At 44.0% G+C, this 16347-nt stretch overlaps 1 protein-coding gene across 1 annotated transcript; it reads left to right on the top strand.

Moving 5' to 3' along the window:
- Positions 1–2668: 2668 nt before the first annotated feature.
- On the top strand, positions 2669–16136 carry PTGER4 (prostaglandin E receptor 4). Its single transcript, XM_042951456.1, has 3 exons — positions 2669–3282; positions 3740–4661; positions 14522–16136. Exons 2-3 carry the CDS (start codon positions 3783–3785, stop codon positions 15110–15112), a joined length of 1470 nt encoding a protein of 489 aa, XP_042807390.1. The 5' UTR covers positions 2669–3282; positions 3740–3782; the 3' UTR covers positions 15113–16136.
- Positions 16137–16347: the final 211 nt, after the last annotated feature.

The following is a 16347-nucleotide window of genomic DNA, read 5'->3' as shown; positions in this document are numbered from 1 at the left end:
TAAGCTTTTAGAAACATACACCAAAAGAGGGTACAGGTAAACCTTATTAAAATTTTTTAATCGTATGTCCTGGTTTCTCACTTATGTCAATCTTCCTAAAGCTACTGTGATGATAAATATTTAAAGGACCAGTAAGAAAAGATAGCTCTAGGGGTGCCTGGGTGGCTCAGTTGGTTAAGCATCCAACTTCGACTTGGGTCATGATCCTATGGTTCATGGGTTCAAGGCCTGCGTCGGGCTTTGTGCTGACAACTCAGAGCCTGGAACCTGCTTCAGATTCTGTCTCCCTCTCTCTGTCCCCCCCCGAATCTCAAAAATAAGTAAACATTAAAAAAAACTGGGGAGGCGGCTGGGTGGCTCAGTCAGTTAAACATCTGACTTCGACTCAGGTTATGACCTCATGGTCTGTGAGTTGGAGCCCTGTGAGCCCCGTGTCAGGCTCTGTGCTGCCGGCTCACAGCCTGGAGCCTGCTTCAGATTCTGTGTCTTCCTCTCTCTGCCCCTCCCCAGCTCGCGTTCTCTCTCTCTCTCTCTCAAAAATAAAAGTAAACATTAAAAAAATTTTTTTAAAAAGCTCCATTAATAACAAGCCCAGTTCATCAATGACGTGCGAAATCCTGCAACACTCACTAATTACTTCAGCAGTGTGCCTCAACTGTTACATTTAATATACTCTTCATCCTTAAAAATTTAACAGGTACTCAGCCTAACTGTTTTCCATGTGAGGAACTTCAAATGGAAAGAAAACTAGAAAAACTATTTTTACTAACATAAAATGAGTCTAAGTGGAACTTCCCACCTCCCCTTGGTGTGTTTACTGATAACCACCTGACAGGGTGACAGTGATGCAATTCAGTTAGGGAAGGATGGGGGTAGAATGTGCTGTTTCCTTTTTCTAGTGCCAACTTGTTTTCAATGCTAACACAACCCTAGAGGTTACTACTCAAAGAAAGCATAGACAACAGACGTGGTTATTATGGTGATAAAGGGAAAACTGAGAAACTGACCAATTGCCATCAGTTATTTTTACAGATTCCTTCTGAATCCCTGATATTCATGAGGAAATAGCATAAACAAGAGAATGTTATACTAATATATCCATATGGAATCTTTAATTATCTTTAATTTATCAGTAATTAGTTAAGTCTGGGATGCTCTGTTTCTCCTATTACTCATTTGTTGCTGTGCCATTTCACAATAACAGGAGAACCGGATCAATTCTTAGGAGGTTTATTCATAAAATCGCATTTTAAGGAATGAATGAATACCTGCTCCTCATATAAAAGAATCGAGTTATTTGCTTAATCTACGATGAGATGCAATATGTTAAAATGCATGTATCCCGCACATGGAAACAGATTTTTCTAGGAATTTAAAAGGCCCACACAATCCTACTTCATGGTTTAAAACAAAAAAATGGTGAAGCAGTTAAAACACCATGGAGTTTTGCAATCGTTTCTTTTTAGTTTTCAGTCCCGATTTTAGGAACCAGAGCACAAAGAAGTTAAATAATGCGTTTGCAAAAAAAACTACTTCCACCACAAAGTAAGTCCAACTGTAATTTAAAGAAAAAAAGAGCGACTAGGCCGATCCAAGAGTAAATCACGGAGGTAATGACTGGAGAACTCCTTGACTCCAATAACTTTCAAATCCCCGTCGCACCCTCCATCAGCCCGCCGACCAAAGGATTCGTGGTCAAAGTGTCCAAAGTGAATATAACAGGGCCGAGCCACGAAGCTCAAGACTACCGTTCTTCCTGGGAGGAGTAGTTCCCCGGAGGAGTTGAAAGATCTCCGCGGTTACACACCCCTCCCACCCTAACACTCCCACGAGGTACCTGCGGGTCACCTCCTTCCACAGCCGCAAGGCTCCGCCACCAGCGCCGGGAGAGGCTGCGGTCTCTCTCTCTCTCTCTTTTTTTTTTTTTTTTTTTTTTTTTTTAGCCTGGGGATGCCCAACGGGGCGCAGCCCACAGCCTGGGCACTGCCAACCAACTACCTTCATGGATGGATTGTAATTCCTTTCAAAGGGCAGATTCTTCGTCGTTCCCCCGCCCGCACCCGCCGGCCCAACCACCCGCCCCGTCCGATGCGCGCTCCTGACTTCGAGCCCGGGGCCGCGCGCGCGCACAACGCGAGCCTCGCCACCCTACGTCCCGCGGGGCCACGCGCGCGCGCACACACACACCTCGGCCGCTCCAAGGTGCAGTTCTAGAGCAGTTGACCTCCCTGCCTAGCGCCCAGGTGTTGCGATCCACGTGTGGAAGGTGCGAGAAACAGCCCACTCGGAGCAGGAGGCAACTAGGGAGAAGGGATGCTGGTTTCAGAGTTAGCCCCCTCTGAGTGGCTAAGAGGGTTCCCGGGAGAACACCACGGCTTCCGAGGCTCCGCGCCGACGGCGGCACTCGGCACACAAGCCTGAGGCGCGCGGCCATGTCCTTGCGACCCCAACCCGGCCGGGGCCGGGAACTCAGGGAGGAGAGGGCCCAGGCAGGGCGCGAGGGCCCGCGCAGCTCGGAGCCCCGCCCCCCCCGCCCCCCCTCCCCCCCCCCCCAGGCCGGTGCACCGCCTCTCGGCGCAGAGCACTGAGGACACGCCCCGCCCCCTTCCCGTCCGGCCAATGGGCGCCCGGGCCGCGCACTGTGTGTCCCCGCCTCCGCCGGGGAAACTTGGAGCTGGAGAAAAGTTTGTACAGAGGCTGGAAGGGCGAGAGCGGAGCTCGGAACCCTGTAGCCAAGAGGAAAAAGATGAAAGGTCCCAGGTCAGAGCCTCAGGCCGAGTGGACCTCAAGCCGCCCCCAGGGCGCCGGAAGCAGCCTCAGTGGCAGCCGCCAGCCCCGATAGCCGCCGGTGCTGCCCTGGGCTTCCGAGGGGGGGGCGACCTGATTCCGGGAGTGAGGCTCCGCGCCACCTGCGCGCGCGGCCCCCACATCTGACTGCTGTCCGCCCGGGAACGGGACCTGCGGGCTCCGAAAAGTTTGGTCCCGTCTTTGAAGGAACGAGGGAAAAAAGAAGCAGAAGAGGAAAGAAAGAAAGAAATCCAAGATCAGACTTCACTGACCCACCCGCTACCCTTCTGGTTCTCCCAAGTTTTTTGAAAGCTGGCCATTCCGACCCCAGTTCCGGAAAATTGGCAGCCGCGGAGACCCGGCTCTGAGAAGGCAAAGACTTGGCAGGCTCCACACTGAGCTGGGCGAGACTTAGGGCAGGTTGGAGGCTTATCCTGGACATCTGAGTGTTGACCCTGGGGGCTTACGCGGCTGCCACCGCCGCGGCAACCACAGGTGAGATGAGGCTTTGAGGGCAGCGGGCGGAGAGCGATGGGCGGGCGCTCCTCGAGCGGAGCCCGGGAGGAGCGAGCGCGCTTTCCAAATTGCCTTCCGTAACTTGTTTTCGGTGAGGATTTTATTGACTCAGAATCTGTCGGGAATAAGAGCGAACCACTCGCTTTTCCCTTGAGATAGGCCTTGTTCAACTTGGCAGTGGAGTGAGTTGGGCTGGAGGGGGCAGGGAGGAGGAGAGAATGGAAGTATCAACTAGCAAATATTAATGACAGCAGAGTGGGGGGCTGCTGGCAGGAGGTATCCTGAGCCTGACGATTTCGGTAGCCGAAGTTGGTAAATGGCTAGATGCAGGCGGGATCCAGTTGTTGGTCTTGTCTCATCAGCATATTTCTTGGGAGCGGGTCTGACAAGTGGTAATTTCATCTCACCGCGCCTTTGTCTCTCCTACCATCCCCAGGCCCAGCTTCGAAGGCCAAGGCTGTGTACCGCGGGCCACCACCATGTCCACCCCTGGGGTCAATGCGTCTGCCTCCTCTACCCCCGACCGTCCCAACAGCCCGGTGACCATCCCGGCGGTGATGTTCATCTTCGGGGTGGTGGGCAACCTGGTGGCCATTGTGGTGCTGTGCAAGTCGCGCAAGGAGCAGAAGGAGACGACCTTTTATACGTTGGTTTGCGGACTGGCCGTCACCGACCTGCTGGGCACGTTGCTGGTAAGCCCGGTGACCATCGCCACATACATGAAGGGCCAGTGGCCCGGAGGCGAAGCGCTCTGCGAGTACAGCACCTTCATCCTGCTCTTCTTCGGCCTGTCGGGCCTCAGCATCATCTGTGCCATGAGTATCGAGCGCTACCTGGCCATCAACCACGCCTACTTCTACAGCCACTACGTGGACAAGCGGCTGGCGGGCCTCACGCTCGTCGCGGTCTATGCGTCCAACGTGCTCTTCTGCGCGCTGCCCAACATGGGCCTGGGCAGCTCGCGGCTGCAGTACCCGGACACCTGGTGTTTCATCGACTGGACCACCAACGTGACGGCGCACGCCGCCTTCTCCTACATGTACGCGGGCTTCAGCTCCTTCCTCATTCTCGCCACGGTGCTCTGCAACGTGCTCGTGTGCGGCGCGCTGCTCCGCATGCACCGCCAGTTCATGCGCCGCACCTCGCTGGGCACCGAGCAGCACCACGCGGCAGGTCCCTTGGCCGTGCCCTGGGCCCCCTGCCGGGGCAACCCGGCCGCCGCCTCCCCCGCCCTGCCGCGCCTCAGCGACTTTCGCCGCCGCCGGAGTTTCCGCCGCATCGCGGGTGCCGAGATCCAGATGGTCATCTTACTCATCGCCACCTCCCTGGTGGTGCTCATCTGCTCCATCCCTCTCGTGGTGAGTGGCCGGGAACGGGGCCCTTCTGGGCCCTTTCCTCGCATGCACCTCCCTCCTCCGTCTAACGCTTCCTCCTTGCCCTCTCCTGCCTCGGCAGTGAACTTGTCCTCCAGCTCCAGCCTGGAATCTTGACCCTCGGCTACTCAGACCAGGCCCAACCTCCTCTTCGGCCGCATCCCTCATGAGATGTAGTAGGTGATTTTCTCCTACATCCCCGAGTTGCTTTCTCCGAAAGCCTGGTTTCCTTTCTCTCCCGGGACAGCCCCTACCCCTTGCTGCCTGACATTGGCCTTGAGCTTTCCGGGAACACCTGCCACTCCTTCAGATGTGGAGGGGAAACCGCTGTAGGGTGACTTAGCCCTGTCCTCCACAGTGAACCGCAGAAGCCCGAAACTTCGGGGGTGGTGATTTCTTTGTTCTCCCCGATTCCTTAGGGGCAGCGCGGGTTTGGTGCTTTGATTTTTGTACGGATTTGTTTTTTGCTTTTGTTTTGGGTTTTGGTTTTGGTTTTTTTGCTTGCTTGTTTTGGTAGATTATGTAGAAGTTTAGAGCTAGAGAGACTGGATGTCTTTTGGTCTAATCTAATCACCCTCACTTTACATAGGGCTTGACTTGCTTAAAATAATCGAGCAGAACCACACTGTCAGGTGAGATTCCCTGCTTCTTCCCAGGCTGTGCCCTGGGAGAATATCTCCTTGCGCATGTGGGTCACCATTCCTACCCAGGCATGGCCTAGGGTCAGGTTCCTTCATTCTTTCTTGGAACCAAGAAAGCCAGGTTTCTCAGGGGGGCCTATTAAGTTCAGACTGATGTACATGGATGACTGAATTTGAATTCTCAACAACCCTGAGAGGTACAGTGTCATTCTAAAGAAAGGAAGCTTTAGAGATGGTCATCTAATTATTGCCAAGCCCAAACCCTGCAGCTTGTGATGAACCTCAGACCCACCTGACTCCAAACCCTGTTCATATAATATTACATCACGTCTCACTCCTAGAACATTTCTAATTTTGGCCTTCGTACAGTGTGTGCATTTGAGTTTTGGCACACTTCACTTTCAGGACACCGCCTTCTTAAAATTGCCCTTGGATTAACCTTGTTATAAGCAGAAAGGTGGAAAACGTACCTAGTTCTCTACTTTGCCTGTCATTAAAACGGAGTGCACCAGAAACTGCTGGGTTCACACGCATAATACTTTATCTAGAGTTTCTACTGAAAGCAACAGGTTCTGAATTCTTTTGTCTCTCAAAACACTGCATTTCTGGAAATTCTAAACTACCAACTCAAAAAGAAATGACTTCTCTGTCTTATGCTGATTGGGAGCAAGAGAAAATAAATGTAATGAGCCATTATTCCTTTCTCTTATTAATACTGTCCAGGGATATTTAATATAAAAATATTATATCTCTGGTAAAAGTGAGTGTAAATGGAAGGAACTTAGATGTGGCTGAGAGCCAGCTTACAGTAGCTTCTTGACAATTTGTATAAACAGAAATAAATATAATTGGCCAGAAGGGCCTTTAAACCATTCCAGGACCCAATATAACTTACCAAGTTAAGTCACACTTGAGCCACATAAATATATTTTACTGTCTGTAATGGCAACTCAATACAGTGAGATTTGGAAGAAACAAATCTGCTCCAGCTGGGACTCCCTTCTTTAGCTTCTGCCTTATGTTTTACAGAACAGTAAATGACAAAGTGAGTGATTGTTATGTACAGAACATCCACTTTAAGGAGCTGAGGAATTAGAGCTAGAAGTTTAGCAACATGCACATACTTTTAAAATATGAAGGTAAGGATATGAGCTGTTGATGACTGCATAGTCACAGATGAATTGTTTTCTTGGAGCATCTAGAGATGCATTAAAAACTTCATTCATTTCATGGGCAGAAGTGGTGGACCCGACCCCTATGGTACAGGGCCATTTAGCACAAAATGTTTGAAGTTATTTGAGAAGCTAGAGGCAAGAAATTATAGGAGCTATATTTGTAGTTTGCAAAAGAGCTACATTTTAACTAACAACTACTATCCACTCTATTATATAAAGTCAGGAACGTGCAGTAGATAGTAAGTAATTTTACTCTGAAAATTGGAACTGGCTCAACTAAGAAGTAATCACATAGTGATGTACTCACATGCCTTTGAGTAATAAAGAATAACAGTAATAAAGAGTAACAGTAGCTTCAGTTTTTAGCCTTTAGTTCTGGCTACTAACCTCTTAACTTCAGATTCAATTTAATTGTAAATTAATGATAAGCAATGAGGTCATTACACTACTCACCCACCCACAGTTTGGCTGTTACTGAAAGAGTTAAAAGGGGAATTTACCCATAACTGTCGTCTTCCTTGGTTTCCTTTCGCAACTTTCATGTATTTTCATGTTTCTCATATTGAGATTGTAATTTAAGTTTAAAGCTTCTGAACTCTGACATTTGAAGCAGTCGGACCTGTCTTCAGTTCCAAGGAAACTAATGAAGCACCTTTTTTTACTTACATCAAATCAAGTTGGTGGCTAATCCTACTTGAGGAAAATCAAATCCTTCAAAACACTTAAAATGCTTTGGAAAGGCTAATAGAGCAAATATAGTTTACTTGGAATTTCAAAAAGCTTGACATAGTATATGAGGTTAACAGTCACTTGAAAGGCAAATTTTGTCTCTTGGACACTAGGGAAGAAAAAAACTACAGTGTCTCTTAGAGGGCAGTTGATATTGAGTTTTATAGAAAAAGTGAATTTTAATTTGTTTTCCAAAACATATGTCTCACAAATAGAGCTTGGAATGGAAATTGAGAAAGCTTAGGGAATTAATCGTGGATATAAGAAACTGGGCTAGACTTGAGAAACTTTCTCAAATGAGTCATAATCAACAAATAGAGAAGGTGTAAGTACACTTGACAAGGAACATTACATGACAAGATTTGGTGGTTCCTGTCATTTTGTCTATTCTATTTAAAACCAGTCTCTGTTTTTTTTTAAACCCAGAAAAAGCTGAAGAAATGAAAGAGTCTATGCTTAAATAAAAGGGACTGAATTCTTCAGAAACATGCAAGCAAGACAGGTTTCTAAGGTCCCATGTTACATGCTATAGCTGTATTAACATCTGGTGCCCAATTTTTGCAGTTACTAATGTTAAGATAACAATTAAAATCAAATCTTTTGCCGCAGGACTAAACAGCTAGACTGTAAGATTTTTGGAAAGGCATTTTCCCCCATGCATAGGCAAGCCGAGGCATATTAATAGCTTACTTGTTTCTTTCATTTTCTTTCTTCTTACTCTGAAGTAACAAGTATTCATCTCTGTTAGGGGTAGAATGGCCAATTTGATTCATCTTCTGCCTTGGACAGGTAAAACAGATGGTTAGGAAAATAGCTTCCTGTGAGTGTTTATTTGACTGTTTACTAATAAACCAGTTGTCTTGATCAAGGAAGATTTATTATAGCAGAGGAAGCTGTAAATAGTTACACTTTTGTTTACTGTAGGCAAACTGAAGTAGAGTCACAGAACAACTGATGGGATTTCAGATGAGTACAAATCACATTTAAAGGTGTAAGAGTAATGCCATAAATTTGAGTGCCATTACAGCAGAACCTGAAGGATTTAATTAGTTTTTCAAATAAATTTGGCTAAGTTAAAAATGGCAGTTCCTGGGGTGCCTGGGTGACTCAGTCTGTTAAGCCTTGGACTCTTGATTTCTGCCCAGATCATGAACCCAGGGACGTGGGATCAATCCCTGCTTGGGGGCTCCATGCTGAGCATGGACTCGCTCTGCCCCTCCTCTGCGTGAGTGTTCTCTCCTCTCTCTCTCTCTCTCTTTCTCTCTCTAAAAAAATTAGCAGTTCCTGAAAGCAGTGTTTTAGTCATAACCATGGAATTGGTAGAAACTTGAAGACTGCAGAGTAGCACATAAAAGGGATTCCCACGTACAGCATCTCATCTGAGTCTTGAAAGCTCTAGGAAGAACCCAGGGCTGGCCAGTATTTTCATTCTGCTCCTCAGTTTTCTCACCTGCAGTTGAGGAATTTATATCCTTCTGCAACTTGCTGGGGGGAGTCCCAGTCTAACAGACTGTCACCACGCTTGGCTGACCTGTCAAGCCTTGGTTTTATGGAACATCTACTAACAAGATTTTTTTCTCCCCAGAGATGAAGTGATTCTTGTAATCTCCTATTAGAATATTGAAAATTAGAGTTAAAAAAAAAAAACCTTTAGAAATAAATGTTCAACGTAGAGACTGACCTGTAGTGATTAAATAATTTACCTGTAGTAAATGGTGACCCAGAAGGAGGGAGAACTCTCTTACATCACCACACTCAAGAACTCTTTCCACTATCCTTTACTTAAAGATTTTTTTTTTTGTCACTAAAAAAAAAGTGGTAAAAATTTCTAGTAACAGCTGTGTCAATTTTGGATTCTTCACAGGGCAGTTAGATAACCGAGCACACACAGATAATTCCTTCTATATTCTTGGAACAGAACACATAGCACACACAAATTCAGCTGTAGGACCGTGTCGTTTATTGGAAAACATTTGTACTTTGACAGTCAATTACTAAATCGGTCTTATCAAAATTTCAACATTCTTTTTCAATTAGACATTCCCTGCCAACAGGTTTTTCTCACATAGGAAGTAAATGTCTTTTGACACCAAAGCTACCTCTGAGCTGTGGTTTTGGAATTATTCACACATTCCACAGTAGCCGAAATACCATGTATGGGTTACCAAAAAAGCAAGGGCAGCAGATATTTATGTTACGTGCTAGGCATTGAATGAAGCACTCTCATAATTTGTACATTAATTAGAAGGAGCAGAGCCAGGATTTGAAGAGAGGTTTGTTTCATTCCAAAGCTTGTGCATGGACCTCTACAACATACAGCCTCCCTTACAGCTCTCCTATCATCACACCTTTTGAATTTATCATATTATCTCCAAGTTCTGTTCCAATGCTCCCGAATCCTAATTTGTAGTCATCCTCTCAAGAAGCTTAGAATATTGTAACATATGCCAATATTCTAAGCTCCTTGATTCACTTTTAAAATTGCAAGAGAGTATATATGTTGTTTGCGTTGAATGAACTTTTTAAGCTGTCTTTTTCCCCTGACACAGAGATTCTGTTTTATCAGCAGCACACTCTTCCAACACTGAAAACTGCCTGAACATGTGTATTTCTGAAGCATATTAAGGACAGGAATTCCAGAAAAGTGCTTTCACCGCCCACCCCACATGACATTGGAGTACTGCTGTGGATATTCCCATATTCATCTGGACTTTCCCCTGCTATGGGGAGAGCAAACCAAGTAGCCTTTAAAGTGAGGCAGAGACAGGGGCGCCTGGGTGGCTCAGTCGGTTAAGCGTCCCACTTTGGCTCAGGTCATGATCTCATGGTTTGCGAGCTCGAGCCCCATGTGGGGTTTTGTGCAGACAGCTCAGAGATTGGAGCCTGCTTCAGATTCATTTTTTTTTAATAATTTGAGAATGTTTTTATCTGAAGTTTTAAATGTTGCTTTTCATTCTCCTCTTTATTGCTACCTTGTGAGCTCCCCTTTGCTGAAATGACATTAAATAACCAGGCTTAGTGGCTTGTATTAATTGTAAGCCTGTCCCCCCTCCATGGAACTCTAAAATAGGGCTTCCTTCATTCCCTTGGATGCTAGTCAAAATCACTCAAAACTGTGGAGGAAGTGAGACACGGAGTGATGTGATCTTTCCTTGCTTCTCATCACCTTTGATTATGAAATCTCATTAATTTTTTTTACAACACTCTAGCTTTTCTGAAAGGTCACAAAAATTTTAAAATAAAATGCTAAGTCCTAATACATTCCAGTAAATAGATACAAATTTCATTCCTTTTATATCCATTTCAACTGTTCAAAAATGTTCCTCCTTTCAGTACTAACCGTGTTTCCTTTGAGGTGGGAGAGGCAACCAGCAACAAGAGATTTCAATGTTAAAAATCTCAAAAATGCAAAGTCCAGACTTTACCAAGATTCTGTTCTGAAAGAGGGTCTTAGAGATGGCTAAGCAAACCGCTTCTTAGGGAGAACCTGTGGACCAAAAACTTCCAGGTGGAGCAACACCGCCACCTAGAGGCTATAAGTCTCCAGTCCTCACAGACCCTGTCTCAGTTTTGTTTTTTTGTTTTTTTTTTTCTAAAGACTATGTACAGGGAAGGCCTGATACTAACACATTTTAGTCCCATGTTTCTTTTACTCTTGGGAACATAGTATGTGATGTGAGTAAAATACAGACCTCATACGTTTTACCAATGATTCCATTGTCAGGAAATAATTCTTAAGCAGAAAGCCAGCCAACCTGGTAGAACAGAAAAAGGGACATGGAAGTCACCAGAAGACCTGGGGCCCACACCAGAATGAGCCACCAACAAGGTGGCTTGATAAGTTCCTCAAAACCTTCAGGTCTCAGTAACATTTCATCTGAGAAAAGGCCCGTAGACCTGAGGGCATCTCTCAGTGCCCAAATACAGCTATGGCAAGAAGAAACCAAAGTGCTTTATGTCACTAGTTTTTAGAAAATGGAAAATCAATCATGCTTTGTCTTGATAATATCATTTATCCAAGCACAGTTTCTAAAGGTATTTTAAGTCATCATATACTTCTGTTTATTCTAGTTCAGTTTTTATTTAGCTGTCTGCCAGAGATCAAGGTATTAATTTCATGCTAGTTAGAGCCATTTGGCCATTTTATTTTATTCTGTGAGATTTACAGGACAATAACCTGATTCAAAACATTTAGGGCCAGATGTGTTTTAGAATTCAGAATTTCTTGGCTTTTAGAATTTTAGTAATAGGTAATATTACATATTAACCATATGTAATATTCCCATCAAAATTGGGACAATACCTCCAAAGCAAAACCCAGGAATACTTATACTAAGTAGAATAAACGAACTATAAATAGCCTCACAGTCTAGTTCGGTTCCAGTTTTACTGCCGAAATAACTTTAGGTCAGGTTTTGCAATCAAAAACAAAACAAAACAAATGAATAACAACAAAGGAACAGCAACTGAAAACCAATAATTTCTTAACAAGGGACTATAGACCTGTATAGATCACAGTCTGAATTCCAGCTAAGGAAGAAATAGAAATACAGCTACATCTCACTAATCTAGGCTCATCTAGAGATAAGTTTCTCATGAATTGAGTTTTACAGATTAATGCACTTATTTCCTTAAACATTTTAAACTTATTTTATCCAAATTGTTATAAATCTTTCTAAACTATCCCTTCTTTCATGGTGATTCATAGACCATGAATATTAATTATTATACTGTATAATAAAGTAGCAGTATCCTCCAGTCTTGTTAAAGTTCGATATTTGCCCCTACATGGCTCCAGCTCTGCTTTTGTGGGTTCTTTCTCCTTTTTATGGTTTTTGTGCATCCTCCTTGGCTGAGACTTGCCTCTTACTTCTCCCTTATGAAAATAATTACTAAAGGCAAGTAATAATTATTAAGTAATTACTAAAGATAGAGATCATGTACCTTTTTTTAAGTTTATTTATTTATTTTGAGAGAGCAGGAGCACAAGCAGGGGAGGGGCAGAGAGAGAGAATCCCAAGCAGGCTCCATGCTGTCATTGCAGAGCCTGATGCAGAGTTCCAACTCATGAACCATAAGATCTTGACCTGAGCTGAAACCAAGAGTTGACGATTAACCGACTGAACCACCCAGGCACCCCAAGACAGAGATCACTTTTAAAGCCCCTTTTTCTATGAGGTGAGTTTTTTACATACAAGATCCTATTGGAGGGGTGTCTGAGTGGCTCAGTCTGTTGAGCATCCAACTCTTGATTTCGGCTCAGGTCATGGTCTCACTGTCCTGAGACTCAGCCCCAAGTTGGGCTCTGTGCTGGGTATGGAGCCTGCTTAAGATTCTCTCTCTTCATCTCCCTCTGCCCCTGCCCTGTTCTGTCTCTCAAAAAGAAAAAACAAAAACAAAAACAAAAACAAAATCACACCTCCTAGTGGAATTAGAAGATTTAGACAATAATAACAGTAATACTCCAAGAATAAATATAAGAGTGTACATTTAGCAAGTGCTTTCTCCTCTAAGGAATAAAATATAGTCTTCCTTAAGTTTGCATAAATTCATACTCTCTTCATTGAATCATTTGAAATTCCCAGAAGTCACTTACAATGACTTTACACAGGGAATGACCTCTATTTGAAATGTTATGTCCTTCCTTCTAAATTTAGCAAATTCCCACTCACCCATCAAAAACTCCCTGCAAGATTCCTCTTCTGCAGGAGGCATCCACTGATGCCCTCCCCTCCAGATCTGGATTAGTTGTGCCCCCATATATACCTCTCCCATTTAATTTAATCACCCTGCAGTCAGAGTTGATCTTCCTTCCTATGTTCTGTGCTGTAGGTTACTCTCTGCCTTCAAGAAGTTTGTGGTATTCAGTGGTGCCTGGGTGGCTCAGTCAGTTAAGCCTCCGACTTCAGCTCAGGTCATGATCTTGTGGTTTGTGGGTTCGAGCCCCACATCGTGATCTGTGCTGACAGCTCAGAGCTTGGAGCCTGCTTCTGATTCTGTCCCTGTCTCTCTCTCTCAAAAATAGAATAAAAACATTTAAAAAAAATTTGTGGTATTCTAAATGCAGCTTTTTGTGGCCAGACTTATCACAATGCCTAATACACAGTAAGTACTTACTATTAAATGATTAAATGCATGAAAAAATGAAAGTAATTATAGGAAGAGCAAAATTTTTGAACCGCCAAAAATAAGACCCCAAAATAGCAAACAGGTTGTTAGGGTCTCCTTCTGTTTACTTCATTTATGCCTGCCCATCCCATGGTGGGCTGGCAGATGTGCCCTTTGCCTCAAATAGCTCAAAGAGCAGTAGAATGAATTGTCTTCCCCACTGGTCTGTGCAGAGTGTGCTTTCAGCACTTGGCTTCTTTACCGGCTCTAATGCTCTATAGACACAAAGGAGGGATTGATTCTGACTGGAGTTTCAGGATGGATTCACCAAGTGGCAGTCATTGAGCCAAACTACAGTTTGCAAGCAGCAGGGGGCCACTGAATGTTTAGGGATTGAGCAGCACAATCAGATCTACTTTCTAGAAGCAATCCTCTCGTGGCAGTTTGGAGGCTGGATTGGAGAGGACAGAAACTACAGGTGGGAAAGCTACTTTGGTGGCTGATGCAATAATCCAGGTGAGGAATTCAGTGAAAGGGCAAAGATTGGAAGAGGTTTTTGAGGGAAGAGTCGTTAACACTAGATGATTCTTATAACTGGGGAACAGACTCCATAGAAAAAATAGAAACTATTCACCGGTCATTCTGGATGACAGGAGATTCAGGCATTGGTTTAAAAGTTTCCAGTATATTCTTACTGGACTCTATAATTAAAGGGATCTCTGGGCTTTTCTGTGATGATTGGTTAGTTGACTTAAAAAATGAATTTCATTTAAATATATAAAAAAAAAGCAACTGGAATAAGGGAAATCAGTGGCTATCTGGAGGGAAAAAGATACCTCATTAGAATCACAAAAACTTAAAAGCACTCACAAAAATGAATAAAATGTTTCCCAAAGAAACTTCATGCTTCTGTCTGTCGCCTGTACATACATTGCATTTTTGTATACCATCTTTGATCTAAGGAAGATATTCATAGGATAGTTACAAAAATTTTAAAGTTACACTAACTCAAAACAAACGTAATTGCACAATCGCTGGTTTTCCTGAGGCTTATCATGTAAGTTGCTCTTTCTTGGCAGTTATTAACAGAAAATAAGGCAGCTAGCTAATGTTACTAGGTTAGACATTGCGGGTAAATATTTCCCTAGTTGATTAATGGTAAAATCTAAACGTGGGCGTCTCGTTTATGCAGGTACGGGTGTTCATCAACCAGTTATATCAGCCACGTTTGGTGCCAGAAATCAGCAAAAACCCAGATTTGCAGGCCATCCGAATTGCTGCTGTGAACCCCATCCTGGACCCCTGGATATATATCCTTCTGCGGAAGACCGTGCTCAGCAAAGCAATTGAGAAGATTAAATGCCTCTTCTGCCGCATCGGCGGGTCCCGCAGAGACCGTTCCGGACAGCACTGCTCAGACAGCAGAAGGACATCTTCCGCCATGTCTGCTCACTCTCGCTCCTTCCTCTCGCGAGAGCTGAAGGAGATCAGCAGCACATCTCAGACCCTCCTTTACATGCCGGACCTCAGTGAAAATGGTCTCGGTGGCAGGAATCTGCTTCCGGGTGTACCCGGCATGGGCCTGGCCCAAACAGACACCACCTCACTGAGGACTTTGCGAATATCGGAGACTTCGGACTCCTCCCAGGGGCAGGATTCAGAGAGTGTTTTACTGGTGGACGAGGTCAGTGGGAGTAGCAGGTCTGGCCCTGCCCCAAAGGGGAACTCTCTGCAAGTCACATTTCCCAATGAAACGCTGAACTTATCAGAAAAATGTATATAGTAGCTACAGAAAGAAACACAGCACTAGTTCTGGAAGAACATAAAAATCCTGTGCAATAGACACATAAATGAAGTGTTTAGCTGTGCTCAGAAGGGCTGTTCGGGCCCTTCAACTCACATTAAAGAATATTTGGCCTTTTTAGCACTTTTCAAGCAATCAAGGTGATTCCTGCAGGACCCGATGTCTGAAGCACATTGGTTGTCACTTCACTAGGACACAGGATTTCTATCACCACTCGATGGCTGGCAAGATCTACCCTCAGTTTTTCTACTTGATAGGAGGATGGCATAAGTTTTGCTATTTTCATAACACCCAGAGCTTTATACCCGGCGTACAGCAGAAGGCCAGGTACAGAAGGGCTCTATTCCAATAAACTATGAGGACTATCTTATGACTTAAGTGTTTCACTAAAGCATGAAATGTGAATTTTATTGTTGTAAATATGATTTAAGGTATTTAAAGTATTTTCTTCTCTGTGAGAAGGTTTATTGTTAATACAAGGTATAATGAAATTATGGTAATTCCTCTCTTCCCAGTATAACCAGCTCAAGTTGCAGAAGTTATGCATTTTTTTTCATAAACAAGTTCAGGCCAAGGTGTTGAAAATCACAGTGAGACTCAGAGCTATTTAAAAAAGATACAAATTTTTAAAAGAAAGAGTTTAGGATTATAAAAGGAGTCAAGCAAAATGCTATTTTAAGACATGAATATTAGCCCAAAATGTTAAAGTTCTTTCCAAGCTAATACATGGTGAAAATTTTTAGTGATGCTACATGTATTTATCCAGAAAATGGTGATTTCAGGAGAGGCTAACCTGCTGGTAAATATTTTCTATTTTTGTCCCCTCTGATACTTTTTAAAATATAAAATTTTTAAAGTCTCACTAAATAACCCATAATTGAAGTGTATAATATAAAAGAAGTCCAAGCAACTTGTTTCCCTCTTAAAGTGTTCATAGTTTTACTTTCCTAAGGAATGATCTAGAGTATCCTTTAAAATTTAAGAGGAAGGCAGATCGTACCATGAAGGCCTTTATTTTGAGATGTGGAAGGATCACAGATTTTGTGAGTTCAACAACATAAGGGGTACAGAAGTTGGACACATGAGGGTGCCCTTCTAGTGGTTTTGTGAATTACCCAGTGATGCTGTACACATTTGAAGGACCTTTCTCAAGGAAATACTAAGCATGTTTTGTTGCTTAAAAGTGTTTTTGTGAATCGCTTGGTTATAACTAA

The sequence above is a fragment of the Panthera leo genome, chromosome A1 (assembly GCF_018350215.1).
Source record: "Panthera leo isolate Ple1 chromosome A1, P.leo_Ple1_pat1.1, whole genome shotgun sequence".
In the NCBI taxonomy this organism is placed as follows: domain Eukaryota; kingdom Metazoa; phylum Chordata; class Mammalia; order Carnivora; family Felidae; genus Panthera; species Panthera leo.
This window is presented reverse-complemented; position numbering and strand designations above follow the sequence as displayed.